Below are 18,301 nucleotides of genomic sequence, written 5' to 3'. Positions count from 1 at the left end.
AACAAGCCATCAATGACAGGCAATTGAAGAAATTCTAATGCATGGAAGGCATTTAAAGACGTTGTTGAAAATTTTCTTGGCAACTATAGGGCACCAAACCTTATGCAGCTTGTTGACAACATGCTTCAAGCACACAAAACCATGAAGTGCAACAAGTCACTGAAGACTTATTTTCTGTATTCCCATTTTGACTTATTCCCTGCAAATTCTGATGCTGTCAGTGACAAGCATGGTGAAAGGTTTCACTGGGACATTGCAACAATGGGGAGGTGGTATGAGGGCAACAGGAATCCATCAATGCTGGTTGATAATTGTTGGACACTTAAATCCAATGCTCAGACACCGAGTACAAATAAAAAATCATTAACAAAACATTCTTAGCTTAGTTGAACTATTGCAAAGTGTCAGCACTGTTATGCAATTAAACACATTATGTTCAATAAAAGTTGATTTCTTGTTTCTCCAAATTTCTACATGATACCAGTAGACTGAAATTATATTTGTGTTTACCGTCAAGCAGTCTATCATGAACAAAAGAAAAATCTGAAGAAGCAACATATTTGAAAATAAACGTCCAGTGTTATCAGTCATGGAATAAATGAACAGACAAGATGCCAAGCTACACAACCATTTACCTTAATCAGTCAGACTACCATAATAAGTGCATAAATGAAGGGGCCATGCAGAAAATTAAAGTTAATACAAAATATTCTGCTACCAAACAGATAAAAGAAGCAACATATTTGAAAATAAACGTCCAGTGTTATCAGTCATGGAATAAATGAACAGAGAAAATGCCAAGTTACACAACCATTTACTTTAATCAGTCAGACTATCATAATAAGCGCATAAATGAAGGGGCCATGCAGAAAATTAAAAAATACAAAATATTCTGCTACCAAACAGATAAGTCAGTTATTATTACCTAACAGATCTATCAGTCGTTGTTCATACAATGTCAATGTTCCGTCTCCACACCTATTGCTTTGTCTTCATAACAAATAGATTTCATACTGACTGTACAGTGTTACTCATTTAGAAAATATCCTTTTGACTGCCTATTATGTGGCAATTCCCATCAGAGTCACTTTGATATGCTGTGTTATGGTAAGCAAATTGATTATCTTTTTTGCTTATCTGATTCTGCTTTGTGCTTTGTGTCCTCACTTCCAGGATATCTACTCTTATGCTTAGCATGAAAAGTGATCTACTGCTTAGTTCTGCAAATCAGAATCAGGTTTAATATCACCAGCATATGTTGTGAAACTTGTTGTTTTTTGCAGCAGCAGTACATTGCAATACATAATAAAATCTGTGAATCACAGTTAGTAAATATATATTAAATAGTTAAATAAGTAGGTCAAAAAAAGTAGTGAGATACTGTAGTGTTCATGGGTTCAATGTCTATACAGAAATCTAATGGCAGAGGGGATGAAGCTGTTCCTGAATCATTGAGTGTGTGCTTTCAAGCTCTTGTACCTCCTTCCTGATGGTAACAATGAGATGATGGGAGTCCTTAATGATGGATATTTTTGACACATTGCTCCTTGAAGATGTCCTGGATGCAACAGAGGCCATGATGGAACTGACTGAGTTCACAACTTTAGAGCTATAGAACATTACAGCACAGAAACAGGCCTTTTGGCCCTTCTTGGCTGTGCCAAACCATTTTTCTGCCTAGTCCCACTGACCTGCACCTGGACCATATCCCTCCATACACCTCTCATCCATGTACCTGTCCAAGTTTTTCTTAAATGCTAAAAGTGAGCCCGCATTTACCACTTCATCTGGCAGCTCATTCCACACTCCCACCACTCTCTGTGTGAAGAAGCCCACCCCTAATGTCCACTTTAAATGTTTCCCCCTTCACCCTTAACCCACGTCCTCTGGGTTTTTTTCTCCCCTAGCCTCAGTGGAAAAAGCCTGCTTGTATTATACTTTCTGCAGCTTCTTTTGATCCTGTGCAGTAGCAACACCTCCCAACCCCCAACCCCAGGATACCAAACACTAATGCAGCCAGAGAAAACGACCTTGCTTATTTATTGGTAGACCACTGAGGCAAAACAAAAAAATCCTGTGAAATAGTAATAAAGGATATTCCTCGCATTGCTTCAGGTTTGCTGTCAGGTCATACTGCCCCTGACATTGCCTTTCCAAAATATTTTCCCTACAAGATTCACAGTGTGCTTTTCAGTGGTGCCATTATAAGCAATAAATTCGAGTGGATCATTGATCATGATTCTGGATACTGACATATTCCCTTTTGTTAATAACCAGGTACACTTCAAATTATTTCACCTTATTCATAAACTTAAACATTAAACTGCTAATGCAACATTTACTTATAAATCTTCAGTTGCAGAGGTATTATCTATACTTAATTTCAAAGATTTATGATTAAAACACTGCAGCACAGCTGGAAACATAACTTGTGTATTTAATATTTCAGCAATTTATTTTATTGAAATAAAGCATGGAGTTGACCTTCTGGCTCTTTGAGGTATGCCACAAAGCAACCCTCGATTTAATCACGGGACAATTTACAATGATCAATTAACCTACCAACTGAAATGTCTTTAGATTGTGGGAGGAAACCGGAGCACCTGGAGGAAACCTGAGAACATATAAACTCTTTACAGGTAGTGGCAGGAATTGAACCTGGTTTGACAATAGACAACAGACAATAGACAGTAGGTGCAGGAGTAGGCCATTTGGCCCTTCTAGCCAGCACCGCCATTCACTGTGATCATGGCTGATCATACACAATCAGTACCCCGTTCCTGCCCTCTCCCCATATCCCTTGACCCCGCTATCTATAAGAGCTCTATCTAACTCTCTCTTGAATGCATCCAGAGACTTGGCCTCCACTGCCTTCTGGGGCAGAGCATTCCACATATCCACCACTCTGGGTGAAAAAGTTTTTCTGCATCTCTGTTCTAAATGGCCTACCTCTTATTCTTAAACTGTGGCCTCTAGTTCTGGACTCACCCATCACCCTTCCTGCCTCCAGTGTGTCCAGTCCCTTAACAATCTTATATGTTTCAATCAGATCCCCTCTCATCCTTCTAAATTCCAGTGTATACAAGCCCAGTTGCTCCAATCTTTCAACATATGACAGTCCCGCCATTCCAGGAATTAACCTTGTGAACCTACACTGCACTCCTTCAATAGCAAGAATGTCCTTTCTCAAATTTGGAGACCAAAACTGCACACAATACTCCAGGTGGGGTCTCACCAGGGCCCTGTACAGCTGCAGAAGGACCTCTTTTCTTCACTGCCTGCTGTACCTGCATGCTTGCTTTCATTGACTGATGTACAAGAACACCTAGATCTCATTGTACTTCCCCTTTTCCTAACTTGACTCCATTTAGATAGTAATCTGCCTTCCTGTTCTTGCCACCTAAGTGGATAACCTCACATTTATCCACATTAAACTGCATCTGCCATACATTTGCCCACTCACCCAACCTGTCCAAGTCACCCTGCATTCTCATAACATCCTCCCGACATTTCACACTGCCACCCAGCTTTGTGTCATCAGCAAATTTGCTAATGCTACTTTTAATCCCTTCATCTAAATCATTAATGTATATTGTAAACAGCTGCGGTCCCAGCACCGAACCTTGCGGTATCCAACTGGTCACAGCCTGCCATTCCAAAAGGGACCCGTTAATCACTACTCTTTGTTTCCTGTCAGCCAGCCAATTTTCAATCCATGTCAGTACTCTGCCCCCAATACCATGTGCCCTAATTTTGCCCACTAATCTCCTATGTAGGACTTTATCAAAAGCTTTCTGGAAGTCCAGGTACACTACATCCACTGGTTCTCCCTTGTCCATTTTCATAGCTACATCCTCAGAAAACTCCAGAAGATTAGTCAAGCATGATTTTCCCTTCATAAATCCATGCTGACTTGGACTGATCCTTCTACTGCTATCCAAATGTGTCGTAATTTCCTCTTTTATAATTGGCTCCAGCATCTTTCCCACCACTGATGTCAGGCTAACCAGTCTACTATTCCCTGTTTTCTCTCTCCCTTCTTTCTTGAAAAGTGGGACAACATTAGCCACCCTCCAATCAGCAGGAACTGTTCCTGAATCTATAGAACATTATAAAATGATTACCAATGTATCCACGATTTCTAGAGCCACCTCTTTAATTACCCTGGGATGCAGCCCATCAGGTCCCGGGGACTTATCAGCCTTCAGACTGAATAGTCTATCCAACACCATTTCTTGCCTAATATAAATTTCCTTCAGTTCATCCTTTACCCTAGTTCCTTTGGCCACTATTACATCTGGGAGATTGTTTGTGTCTTCCCTAGTGAAGACAGATCCAAAGTACCTGTTCAACTCATCTGCCATTTCCTTGTTCCCCATAATAAATTCACCAGTTTCTGTCTTCAATGGCCCAATTTTGGTCTTAACTATTTTTCTGGTATTCAAATACCTAAAGAAGCTTTTACTATCCTCTTTTATATTCTTGGCTAGTTTACCTTCGTACCTCATTTTTTCTTGGCATATTGCTTTTTTTGTTATCTTCTGTCGCTCTTTAAAAGCTTCCCAGTCCTCCAGTTCCCCACTCATCTTTGCTATGTTATACTTCTCTTTTATTTTTATACTGCCCTTTACTTCCCTCATCAGCCACGGCCGCCCCTTACTCCCCTTAGGATCTTTCTTCCTCTTTGGAATGAACCGATCCTGCACCTTCTGCATTATTCCCAGAAATACCTGCCATTTTTGTTCCACTGTCTTCCCTGCTAGGGTATTGTTCCATTGAACTTTGGCCAGCTCTTCCCTCATAGCTCCATAGTTCCCTTTTCAACTGTAATACTGACACATCCGATTTTCCCTTCTCCTTCTCAAACTGCAGGTTAAAACATATCATATTATGGTCACTACCTCCTAATGGTTCCTTTACCTCGAGGTCCCTGATCAAATCTGGTTCATTGCACAACACTAAATCTAGAATTGCCTTCTCCCTGGTAGGCTCCAGTACAAGCTGTTCTAAGAATCCATTTTGGAGGCACTCCACAAACTCCCTTTCTTGGGGTCCAGTACCATTCTGATTCTCCCAGTCTACCTGCATGTTGAAATCCCCCATGACAACTGTATCATTACCTTTGCGACATGCCAATTTTAACTCTTCATTCAACTTACACCCTACATCCAGACTGCTGTTAGGGGGCCTGTAGATAACTCTCATTAGGGTCTTTCTACCCATAGAATTTCTCAGATCTATCCATACTGACTCTACATCCCCAGATTCTATGTCCCCCCTTGCAAGGAACCGAATATCATTCCTCACCAACAGAGCCACCCCACCCCCTCTGCCAGTCAGTCTGCTGGTACTGTAAAGTGTTGTGTTACAAAGAATGACAGACTGAGGACAACATCACCTTTTTTTATTGACATCTGGCTGAATAGGCTAAGAAACTGGAAAAATGCATGGTTGAGGATCAAGATGAAGATAAACATTGGTGATAGCGTTTAGAACGAGCCAAGTAATTGAGAACCTCACTGATATATTGAATTGGAAAGAATGGCATTTAATTATATATTAGGAAGTAATTTATTTGAGAGTTTGTAGATGTTTTTGTGGAGTTAGAGTCAATATCATATGAAATTGGTAGAGTAGTTAAAAACCAAGATGACCTTGTTCAACCAAATTAATTTTCCAATACCTAATTTATTAGTCAGAGTTTGTATTAATGAGTAATTTGTTATTGTATTATTTTTATCCAGTTACTAACTTATTGGGAAGACATTTATCTACAATAATAAATGATCTTTAACAAAGTAAATACATATTGATTGAAGTGAATTTTATTTGCAAGTAATTTCTCTGAAAGTTAAGGGTCAGTATATTTTGTATTTAAATCCAGAAGTCAAACACAATTTATGTGTAAAGGTTGTGAATTAAGATTATTTTCATTTGTACAAACTCAAGAACAGTAAGTACCATGGGAAATAACTTGTTATGAGAGATCAAGGTGTCTGGATCAAGAATGAACAAGGTGCTGGAGAGGAATAATAATTACGAAATGATTGTAAAAGAAAGATTTGCTTTGATATCTCATCTCAAAATGGCAGGTTGTCCCAAAGCACTTTAAAATCATGGGCAGAAGGGCAGACAAGCCTGAAAGTATGTCCACTAGTCTCATGGCAGCTTCTACCCTGATGTTATAAGATTAGTGAATGTTTCCCTAGTACAGTAAGATAGACTCTTGTCCTACCACATTGTGACCTTGCATCTTACTGTCAAACTGCACTGTAACACTTTATTCTGGCTGTTATTGTTTTACCTTGTGCTATCTCAAGGTACCAATGTAGTGAATTGATCTATGTGGACTGTATTCAAAATACTGGAGGAACGCAGCAGGTCAAGCAGCGTTGATGGAGGAAAATGGCCCAAAAAATGAAGGGTCTTGGCCTGAAACATCATTCATTTCCCTCCATAGTTGCTGCCTGACCTGAGAGTTTCTCTGGCATTTTCTGTGTGTTATTCAACATTTCAAACATCTACAGAATCTCTTGTGTTTACGATTTACCAATGAGGTAGTTTTACAGTGTAATTTCTTGTAATGTGGTAAAATGCTCCAGTCAGTTTGCACATAGAAACCTCTTATAAATACAAATATGACCATGATCATTTTGTTGATTTGTGGAAAATATTGTGCGGAATACTGTTCCTAGTTGAACAGCTCTTCCTCAAATATGGCATAGAAAATGTTTTAAATCTTCCTGCTGTGTAACAAGGTCCTCTTACTTCCCTCAATGCTGAATTGACATAGTTTTGTTCAAATCTCTGTGGTGAGACTGTTGGCTGGCCAACAGCAGAAAGTACCCACCATAAAGTAAAGGTGGGAGGCAGTCTAAGCAATGTATAGCCAAGGCGACTTAGATGTTGCAAGTACTGTGGATGGAAACATAGAACAGTACAGCATATTACAGTGCCTTCGGCCCACAATGTTGTGCCGACCCTTAAACCCTGCCTCCCATATAACCCCCACACCTTAAATTCCTCCATATACCTATCTAGTAGTCTCTTAAATTTCACTAGTGTATCTGCCTCCACCACTGACTCAAGGCAGTGCGTTCTATGCACCAACCACTCTGAGTAAAAAACCTCCCTCTAATATCCCTCTTGAACTTCCCTCCCCTTACCTTAAAGCCATGTCCTCTTGTATTGAGCAGTGGTGCCCTGGAGAAGAGGCACTGGCTGTCCACTCTATCTATTACTCTTAATATCTTGTATACCTCTATCACGTCTCCTCTCATCCTCCTCCTCTCCAAAGAGTAAAGCCCTAGCTCCCTTATTCTCTGATCATAATCCATACTCTCTAAACCAGGCAGCATCCTGGTAAATCTCCTCTGTACCCTTTTCAATGCTTCCACGTCTTTCCTATAGTGAGGCGACCAGAAATGGACACAGTACTCCAAGTGTGGCTTAACCAGTGTTTTATAGAGCTGCATCATTACCTCGTGACTCTTAAACTCTATCCCTCGACTTATGAAAGCTAACACCCCATAAGTTTTCTTAACTACTCTATCTACCTGTGAGGCAACTTTAAGGGATCTGTGGACATGTACCCCCAGATCCCTCTGCTCCTCCATACTACCAAGTATCCTGCCATTTACTTTGTACTCTGCCTTGGAGTTTGTCCTTCCAAAGTGTACCACCTCACACTTCTCCAGGTTGAACTCCATCTGCCACTTCTCAGCCCACTTCTGCATCCTATCAATGTCTCTCTGCAATCTTCGACAATCCTCTACACTATCTACAACACCACCAACCTTTGTGTCATTTTCAAACTTGCCAAACCAACCTTCTACCCCCAAATCCAGGTTGTTAATAAAAATCACAAAAAGTAGAGGTCCCAGAACTGATCCTTTTGGGACACCACTAGTCACAATCCTCCAATCCAAATGTACTCCCTTCTCCACAACCCTTTGCTTTCTGCAGGCAAGCCAATTCTGAATCCACCTGGCCAAACATCCCTGGATCCTATGCCTTCTGACTTTCTGAATAAGCCTACCGTGTGGAACCTTGTCAAATGCCTTACTAAAACCCATGTAGATCACATCCACTGGACTACCCTCATCTATACGCCTCAAAGAACTCTATCAAGCTTGTTATACATGATCTACCCTTCACAAAGCCATGCTGACTGTCCCTGATCATACCATGATTCCCTAAATGCCCATAGATCCTATCTCTAAGAATCTTTTCCAACAGCTTTCCCACCACAGACATAAGGCTCACTGGTCTATAATTACCTGGACTATCCCTGCTACCTTTTTTGAACAAGGGGACAACATTCGCCTCCCTCCAATCCTCCAGCACCATTCCCGTGGACAACGAGGACATAAAGATCCTAGCCAGAGGCTCAGCAAACTCTTCCCTCGCCTTGTGGGGCAGCCTGGGGAATATTCCATCAGGCCCCGGGGAATTATCCGTCTTAATGTAATATGAGCCCCTAAAAATAATATATGACCTATTTTCACAATACAGACCACAGAATTATTTCATTACAAACATTCCACAAACATGATATCAAAAGTGGAGGGAGCAGACAAGAGGAATCCTATAAGAAAAGAGACTGAATTAGATTCCTGCACTGTACTTAATCTGTAGCCGTTACATTTTATTCTCTGTTATTATTGTTTTATGCTCTTCTATCTCAATGCACTGTGTGATGATTTGATCTGTACTAACAGTATACAAGATAAGCTTTTCACTGTATTTCAGTACATGTCACAATAATACTGCAGTACCATTACACTGAAGTCAAGTGGGAAATAAGCCCTTTTTGAAAAGGGTCTAATTCAAATAAACTCTCCAAAATATCTGAAGGCACAAAATTTGGAAATGTAGGGAGTACAGAACTTAAAAAATGTCTAATCTGTAAATATCTAAAAAAATGAAATCTAGGCAAGTTATATTTGTTGGATAATTGCTCAAAAGACATGAAACAATTGTCTAAAAATAAATCAGAAAATCTTAGTAATCCCTTAGTTTTCCAAGCCGAATAAGCTTGATCTATAATGGAAGGGTGGAAAAAACAATTAGATACAACAGGACTATTTAAAACGAATTGAGTCAACCCAAAAAATCTTCAAAATTGAAACCATATACGCAAAGTATGTTTTGATATGAAGATACGTTCAGAGCCTCTTTATAAGACTAAAAAGGATTGGGAAAGAGAGCTTAGTCTTAGTATTTCTAGTGAGAATTGGGATAGGATTCTTCAATTAGTTAATACATTATCGTTATGTGCCAAACATTCATTAATACAATTTAAGGTCGTACATAGGGCCCATATGTCCAAGGATAAATTAGCTCATTTTTACTCTCATATTAGTCCTATTTGTGATAGATGTCATTCTGAAATTGCGTCTTTAACTCATATGTTTTGGTCTTGTTCGTTTTTGGAGAAATATTGGAAAGATATTTTTGATATTATTTCTGCGGTTTTGAATATTGATTTACAACCTCATCCTATTACCGCAATTTTTGGTTTACCAATCTTAGACTCACTGCATTTATCTTCTTCTGCCCGTCGAATGATTGCATTTCTAACTCTGATGGCTAGAAGATCTATATTGTTGAATTGGAAGGAAATTAATCCTCTCACTGTTTATAATTGGTTCTCTCAAACTATGTTATGTTTAAATTTAGAAAAAATTAGAAGTGGTACTTTTGAGACTTCTATTAAATTTGAAAAGTTATGGAGACCATTTATTCAACATTTTCATATGATGTAATATGACCCTGTGCCAAGTTCATTTGATTTCCCAGCTTTTAGCTTATGTATGTTGAGAGGACCGGAAGTGACGGCATTGATGAATATTTATTTTTGTGAGATATTATAAACAGCCCCCTTTTTTTTCTCTCTTTTTTTTGCTTCTTTTTTCTTCTATATTAGTTATTAGATTAGATTAGCTAGTTTTGCATTATATATATTTTTTATTTTTTTCTTCTTTCTTTTTTCTGTTTTCTTTATATCATATATTATGAAATATTTAGACTTACCATGTTCATGCATATATTGTATGGCTTATGTCTTGGTAAACTCATTTATATTGTAACTATTATCTATGTTTTTTTTTCATATGTAATGGAATTTGTATGTTGGTAATTTCTTTATCAATATATCATTTGTATTCTGTCCATATTACTAATATTAATAAAAAGATTTAGAAAGAAAGAAATGAAGTCAAGTGGGAGATGCCCTCTGAAGATAATGAAAGAATCAAGCAATGTCACATCTATACTTGGAAATGGCACTTAACAGCAGATTGAATTGATAAAGGCACATCATGTCAAGGCTATGAAGATTTTTTTTATCATAAGTAATCAGTTCTGCTGTGCAGCTCTGGTACAGTGGAAACAGAAGTGCAAATAAGCTCAGAAAGGCAATAGAGATGGCCAGAAGACAGACAGACAATGCACACTCTCACTCACTTGCTCATTCCCATCACAGAGGTGTCAAAAGCCTGAATTTAAATGAAATTAATGCCAAATTTAGCAGAAGCATGGTGATAGAGAAGAGTATTCCATTTCATAAGAACATGTGTAGGGCCAGATCTGGATGGAGTGTCCTTTGACCGAATAACGTAGAAGACTTTGTGCCAAAGCAAAGCAGATTAATATATCCCAGCAGTTGGCTGGAGGAGAAAAAGCTGGTGGTCAGCTGGGAGAAGGAGAAGACAGGCCAGAGAAGGTCCAGGAGAGTTGATCTCGATGCAGACCATGCTGTTGCCGGCCACTTGAAGACATCGGAGTTGGTGTGAGAAAGCAGTGCGCAGTGTAACCGTGAATGACTATCTTGGACGTTTCTCTTGTGATCGCAAGACCCTGTTGGATGTGATAATGTGAGATGTCACAGGCCTGTTTCCCTTGTCTGGTGGGGAGATGGCCTCTTTCCTGTTCTTAAATCATTCTGCAATTCTGTATTCTTTGATATAAAGCGAGGCTTTGGGCCTTTGCCAGGCCGCTTTGGGATTTGGATCTGAGTCCTCATTTTCGGAATGTTGTTGTTTGCTTCAATTGTTTGCATGACTTGTACTTTTTCTCCTTCTATTGTGCATCAGGTGTTGGTCTTTTGATTTTATTTTTATTCTTTTTTTTTCTTTAATTGGGTTCCTTTGGGTTTCTTGCTTTTTGGCTACCATTGAGCAAGCAGATCTCAAGGTTATATAATTTATACAGTCTTTGATAATGTACGTACTTGAATCTTGAATCTCTGGAATTAATTCTGGAAGAATACTCTAACCCTTCGTACAATTGACTAGGGATTAATTGGTAGGCTATAAATCTCTATCACTTTATGCTTTAAGTATAAAATAGCAGTGTTGACATTTAAGACCCAGTTGTTACCGTATTTGATGATCATTGCCGCAGTTGGACAAAAAAGCTGAGGCGCCTGGTTTGTGTCTTGTTGTGGAACCAGATTTACTTACTCTCAGGTTTGTATTCTGTAGATAATGCTTGAACCACATTGTAAAACATATTGTGATTAACTTTTAACCTCTCTTCTGTGTAATAACACATAGCGCAGGCAGCAGCAGTATGCTAGGCAACATTCAATTAAAAAAAGAATGTTTCTATGGGATAGTGGCGAAATAAACTAATACAGTTATAATCAAAAACAGGTACAACATAGTGCAGATATATTGTCTGTCTTTATCAAAAGGGGAAGTATCTTTGTGGGAATCAGAAGTTCCCAGCTTTGTCAAATATCCCAGTTTAAATAAAAAGGTGAAAGCAGTAATAGAACTTCATAGTTAGCAATATTCAGCTGAAAAGATCAATTTAATTTAGCAATGAGAAGTATAGTATTGTAGTCAAAGTATTTTGGAATTTTCTAATTTGTGTTCTTAAAAGAGATTGAAGATACTTTCAGACCATATCATTGCCTTAGATTTTTTTTCCTGAACCAAGTGTTTTTTGGATTTTAGTAGGCATGTGATAAATGTGTTTGCTACAACAAACTGAAATAAAACTCTGGTTCAGCTACATTTGGAGAATTGCATACAGTTCTGGTCGCCCCATTAAAGGAAGCATGTTGAAGCTTTGGAGAGGTTACAGAAGAGTTTTACCAGGAACCTGCCTGGTTTAGAAGGCATGTGCTGTCACTTTCCCCAAGTGGATAAACTTGGGTTGTTTTCTCTGGAGCATCAGAGATGGACGGAAGATCTAATAGAGGTTTGCAAGATAATGAGAAGCTTAGATAAAATGGATAGAGAGTATCTGTTTCCCAGGGTTGAAATGTCTAATACCAGAGAGCATGTATTGAAGGTGAGAGGGGGGATAGGTTCAAGAGGGATGTGAGGGATAAGTTTCTTTACTCAGTGCCATGGATGCCTGGAATGCCCTGCCTGATATGGTGGCAGAGGCAAATACATGAAAAGCTATTAAGAGACGTTTGGGATAGGCATGTGGATGTAAGGAAGATGGAGGGATATGGTGGAGGTAGGAGGAATTAGATTTTGGGTGTTTTTGATCTGCTTCTTTGCTGGTTTGGCACAACATTGTGGGCAGAATGGCCTGTTACTCTGCTAAGAAATCTTTGATTTTAAATTAAAAATATAGCTCAATACTTACAAGATCACATTGCAGCAGATACAGCGTCTGCTGCAGTGTTAAATTATTCTGCCTGCATCATAGTAGTTTTTGAACAAGGTCAGTGGAGAGATTCCTCTGGAACTTAGCTTGGCTGATAACTCCCCCATGTGGCTACTTCACTCTTAATGAGGGAATTTAACTATAAACTAACCCTTGTATTTTACTTCATAAAGCTAGCTCCACTTCAATGTATGGCTAATAGTTTGAGAAATTGAAAACAGAAAATCATTTCCATTGTGTCTTGAACTCAGTCCTGTTAGCTAATCCTTTTCAGGTGTAAGTTTTTTTTGATTAAACAGATTGCTGATTTTAATAATGATGTTGTCAACAGTGTTAAAGAAATAAATTGTTTAGTAAGATATCTTTCATAATAATTATTTATTACTAAGTCCTGATTAGAGAATTCAGTATTATGGCAGGTAGATTACTGACTTAGCTAAAGGTGCAAACAGAGTTGTCCAGAAAACAGTAAAAAACCTCCACAGTGATTCTATAGGATGACAGATTTAATATTCAAAGATGTAGCATCAAATTAATTTGCACCAATAGAAACAGCCAATATAATTATAAAATAATTTTAATTCTTTAGTATTTATTTACAAGTATTATGAAAAAGTATATGAATCATGGTAATAATTTCACTTAAATTTAAAAGTAATTTAAATAATTTGAATAACTTGAAGCTATTTATGAATTAAGAAGTATCACTACCATAGTAATCACACTGAGTCACAATATTCATTTTTAAATCACCTGAAATGCCTGGTCTGTGTGGGACTGGAGTCAAACAATGTGCTGTCATTCTAGGATTTCAAACAATGACAGACCACTTCCTTCATGAGTAGGCGGGGCTAGAAAGAAGTGGCAGAACTATAAATGTGAGGATGGACTGTGTTGAATGTGGAAAATCAGGCAGTGAATTTTAGGCAAGATTATTCGGTGGTGCTAATGCTGAGTGGGCTTTTCACTTCCAGTCACTCTTGCTGCAGGCAAAAGAAGTTTTCTGCAACATTCCTTCACACGGTTAAACCTGCATATAATCTACAACCTCTGCTGAGCAGAAAGACTCGAGTTTGTGCGTGTGCTCGAGGAGAACATGAACACCCTGATGACTGGTTTGCTATTCTCACTGCTACTAATTCTGACTTTGAGGCTACAGGAGCTCGTGGATGGATGTACCTGTCTTCCAGTTCATCCACAAATTACATTTTGTAATTCTGATATAGGTAAGCATTTTGAGAATGTACACTTAATATACTTTAATTGTTATTTAAATGTCTTTGAAAAAAATGATAACCAGTTTCATTCAGGAAAGCTGTCACTGAATGAAGTTGAATTAAAATTTCTTTTAGAGGAATGCAATCTGTGTATTGCATAGCATTAATGAAGGCTTATTTCCAGTTTTTAAAAAATATCCAAGAATGACACATTTCAGCTTGTCATTAGAAATCTGTTAATTACCAACAATTCTAAAAATAGAGAAAATTATGCACAGTATTTGCATTTCTTTTGAACAACTATTTCTGTCTGTGAAAATTTCCCCTTAATATTTAACTAAAAAGACAAGAACCAAAGGAAAATCCAAAATTTTGGTTTAGACGTGTCAGACTGTAATTCTATTATTTTTACAACAACTCTTTATCCCTCTTGTAAACTTTAGAGCACAAAATTACTCGAATAGTGGCTAAATCCTTACCAGCAGGATCTCATTTAATGCAAAGAATGATTAAACTAATTTTCAATTTGGGATGGACATAGTCACAATAAAAATAAAGGACGTTGTACTATCACAACCAAAAATCTGAACGTATCTGTGATAGAGATGGTGAGGTAAAGAAAAAAGCAATACTTAACAACATGCATAATTATTCTTGCTGAGGTGAACTAATTAACCAGACTTTATAATCAATGGGGAGAATTTGATCAATATTTGTATCTGTCCACCACCAACATTTTCTGTGCCTGCCCTTTTGGAACAGAAACAGCAGAATTAATTAACCCCCGGCCAAGTACCTTTTGCTGTTGATTTTCTTTGAAGTGATTAGTGGTGTGGCCCACAGGAACAAGTTGACAATATAGCTTCTATTTCATGAGCCTGTCCTTTCATTAGATTTCATCCAGCACACAGCATGACAAACTGGGATAAAGCTACACATGAACTGACAGCTGAAAGATTCTTTGGTACTTTGGCATGTGATAACAGCATTTGTGCAAATTGTACTGTTACATTGAATTATCAAAATTCAAAACTAAAATTAGAGATTTTATAATAATTTTTATACAAGAGTATGCCAACTATACTGTAAGTATCAACGAAAATGTAATCTTGAATTCCATGATTGTCTTTCATTTAGTAAATTGTCCCTTAATGTTAATTTAAAACATTCTTTACTGTAATAGAGTCTGAGTCCGTCTTAAGACAGTTTCAGTGTTTTGTTTTACTACACTTATCTTTTCAGTTTGCTTAACAAAGCTATCCTCTCAACACATTACACCATAATAGAATTTTTTGGGCTCCTCTTTGGGAACCTTAGCAAATGAATGGGAATAGACCCAAATCTTGCACTAGAGAGAAAAGATTCTTCCAATGCCTGGGATAAGATTGATATATGCAGCCGCATTTGGACATAGGAAATTGCAAAATATAATCTGTTAGGTTTTATGTTAAAGATGGCAACCTAACTTGCGGAAAGGAGGTTTTTGTTTAACTCCTCCATTCTCGTTACAGCAAACAACACTGCTTTGTGTTAGTCAGTGCTTTTTCTAATGCAAATAAATAGATTCTCAGGGCAAAAGTTTATTCCACTCTACTCCAAATGTCTGCATTCAAGAATTTAACAAAGTCATCTTGTGCAGATGAAGCCATCTTATAGGGTTACAGATGAAGTTGCTTATTTTCATCTAACGTCATCCTTTGTTAAGAATACATTGCAGCTCAGGACATCAAAAGGGACAAACTTCCTATGTTTCAAAGCTATTCAAGTGCACAGGAAATGTACTTAATCTTGTGGACAAATTTACATTTCTGCAACACGATAAAGGTCAAAACTCAAAACAACTATTTTTTTTCATGCCTCAAATTTTATTATGCAGCAAAAATTCTGTTGCCACATTTAACACTTGGTATGAAAGGTAGTTAATGAAATGTCTTTGCATCATAACATGAGCACTAGAGCTATTAGAGATCTTCCAGTGTGTTTGTGGGAACTGAGATGAACATTATATTCACAGTATGAATTTAAATGGGAAACAGCTAAGGCAACATTTTGAATTACATACGTTGAAGTATTACTCTAACTATAGTGGGCCACATTAACAATTGTGAGCCATTTTATATGTTAGTGGATACTTGAGCACAAACACCATGGTAACATGACTTTTGCTGCAACACCAGCATTCTGATAGATTTAAATGAACCAAAATAGCTTTAATTATTCCCTCTGCTGCTTAAGATCATAATTGTACCTCCAGAGGAAATGTCATTAGTTCTGAAATAAGGTTGTGTTATATTTGAATACATGACATGGATTTTGAACTATTTGTATGGAAATTGTTCAACACCAGCTAAAACTATGTATGAGCAACTAAACATGGAAATCTCTCTGAAAGTCCCATCACTCTCAGAAGGATAGAGATAACTCATTCTCATTTTGCACACTATATTATTTATACTGACCAACAGACACAGTATAAACTTGCCAGAATAAAAGTTGAGTGTTACTACCAAAACTGAAAATATGTTTTAAAAAATAGGAACTTATTCCTCCACAATGTAACCATTATTGAGATTTATATACATCAGATACTTAAGAATTCCAAAGACTTTTATACTTGGGTATGAGAGCTTCACTTTGGCCTATATAGCCTAATTTTTAATGTAGGATAAAGGCATTAAGATTGCTATCTTTCCTTTCATTCAAAGGGCTCATAACTCTATTATTGAAGGTTTTGTTAGTTTCTGTATGAGTCAACTTCCCCAGCCTGAAGCAAACTTGTGTATGAACAATATTCTTTCAAATTGAAATGCATATTGAATGGGAATAGCTATTCAAAATAGAGATATACTGTACTGTTTTACATGTATCAACCCTTGCCAATATAAGCTTGTTCTTCTTTTGCAAGTTCTATTATCAGTGTAAGCAAAACTGATCAATTGTATCTTCTAAAAAGAATGCTTCATCAGTACCATAAACTTGCAACTAGAGCAGCAAAATGTTTAAGAAAATACACTAAAGTTAAAGAACACAACAGCACAGAAAGAGAACCTTTTGACCAATCTAGTCCATGACAACCTGTTATTCTGCCCTGTTCCATTGACCCAACCTGGACCACAGCCCCCATACCCTTCCTATCCATGTACCTATCCCAGCTTCTCTTAAGTGTTGCGATCGAACCAACATCTACCACTTCTGTTGCACACAATCCTCCAGATTAGACCTTACCAATGTTTTGTATGACTTTAACATATCCCAACTCCTGCACTTAATACTTTGATTTATGAGTGCCAATATGCTAAAAGCTATCCTTATGACCCTATCTATACACCACTTTCAGGAATTATGGATCTGTAATCCAAGATTATTTTGTTTTAATACCCTGCTCAATGCCCTATCATTCATGGTGTATGGCCTACCCTGATTCGTCCTCCTACAGCGCAACAGCTCACACTTGTCTGAATTAAATTCCACCTTTCAATCTTGGGCCCTTTTTTTCAGCTGGTCCAGATCTCATTGCAAGCTTCGATAGCTTACCTCACTGTCCACCATGCCCCCAATTTGTGGTGTCATCCACAAATCTGAAGATCCAGGTTTACCACGTTATCATCCAGATCTTTCATATAGATAATAAATAACAGATCGAGCATCAATCCCCATGATACACCACTAGTCACAGGCCTTCAGTCTGAGAAGTACCCATCTGCTACCACTCTCTGGTTTCTCCAACTAAGCCAGTTTTGAATCCAATTTATTTCTTTGTCCTGAATGCCAAATGACCTAACCTTCTTGATGAGCCTTACATGTGGGTCTTTGTCAAAGGCCTTGCTAAAACCCATGTAGACCATACCGATTGCTTTTCCTTCATCAGCTTTCCTAGTAACCTCTTAAAATCTCTATTAAGATTGGTTAGACATGACCTACCACGCACAAAACCATGTTGCCTATGCAAATACATATATATCCTGTCCCTTAGAATACCTTCCAGTAATCTACCCAATAGTGATGTATGGTTTACTGGTCTGTAATTTCCTGGCATATTCGTAGAGCCTTTCTTGAACAATGGAACAACATTAGCTCTCCTTCAGTCCTCCAGCATCTCGCCTGTGGCCAAGGATGTTTTAAATACCTCTGAGCTCCTGCAATTTCTATAGACTCTATGGCTGTCTCCCGAGAAAATACTGATGGAAAAAATCCATTTAAAATCTCCTCCCCTCTCCTTGGGCTCCTTGCATGCTGATGTTCAAGTGGACTAATTTTGTCCCTTGCTATCCTTTATCTGGAGAAGCTCTTTGGAATGCTCCCTCATATTTTTTAATCCTCCTGATTTCCTTCTCAAGTGTTCTCTCGCATTCCTTAAATGCCTCATTTGTTCCTTTCTGCCTATACTTGCTATGGATTTTTTTTTGTCTTCTTAAGCAGGGCTTCAATAAATTATCAACTATTGATAAATAGTT

At 37.9% G+C, this 18,301-nt stretch overlaps 2 protein-coding genes across 2 annotated transcripts in view; one reads left to right on the top strand and one right to left on the bottom strand.

The window, feature by feature from the left end:
* syn2b (synapsin IIb) overlaps nt 1-18,301 on the bottom strand; it is a 372,959-nt gene that overhangs the window by 48,355 nt on the left and 306,303 nt on the right. The gene's annotated exons all lie outside the window — the stretch shown is intronic.
* The window catches only part of LOC132378105 (metalloproteinase inhibitor 3-like), a 32,483-nt gene continuing 27,908 nt past the window's right edge, over nt 13,727-18,301 (top strand). Inside the window, exon 1 of the mRNA XM_059944856.1 lies at nt 13,727-13,856. Coding sequence (XP_059800839.1) covers nt 13,727-13,856 — 130 coding nt within the window. The remainder of the gene's footprint in view (nt 13,857-18,301) is intronic.

This window comes from Hypanus sabinus, chromosome 19 (genome assembly GCF_030144855.1).
Source record: "Hypanus sabinus isolate sHypSab1 chromosome 19, sHypSab1.hap1, whole genome shotgun sequence".
Classification (NCBI taxonomy): Eukaryota; Metazoa; Chordata; class Chondrichthyes; order Myliobatiformes; family Dasyatidae; genus Hypanus; species Hypanus sabinus.
This window is presented reverse-complemented; position numbering and strand designations above follow the sequence as displayed.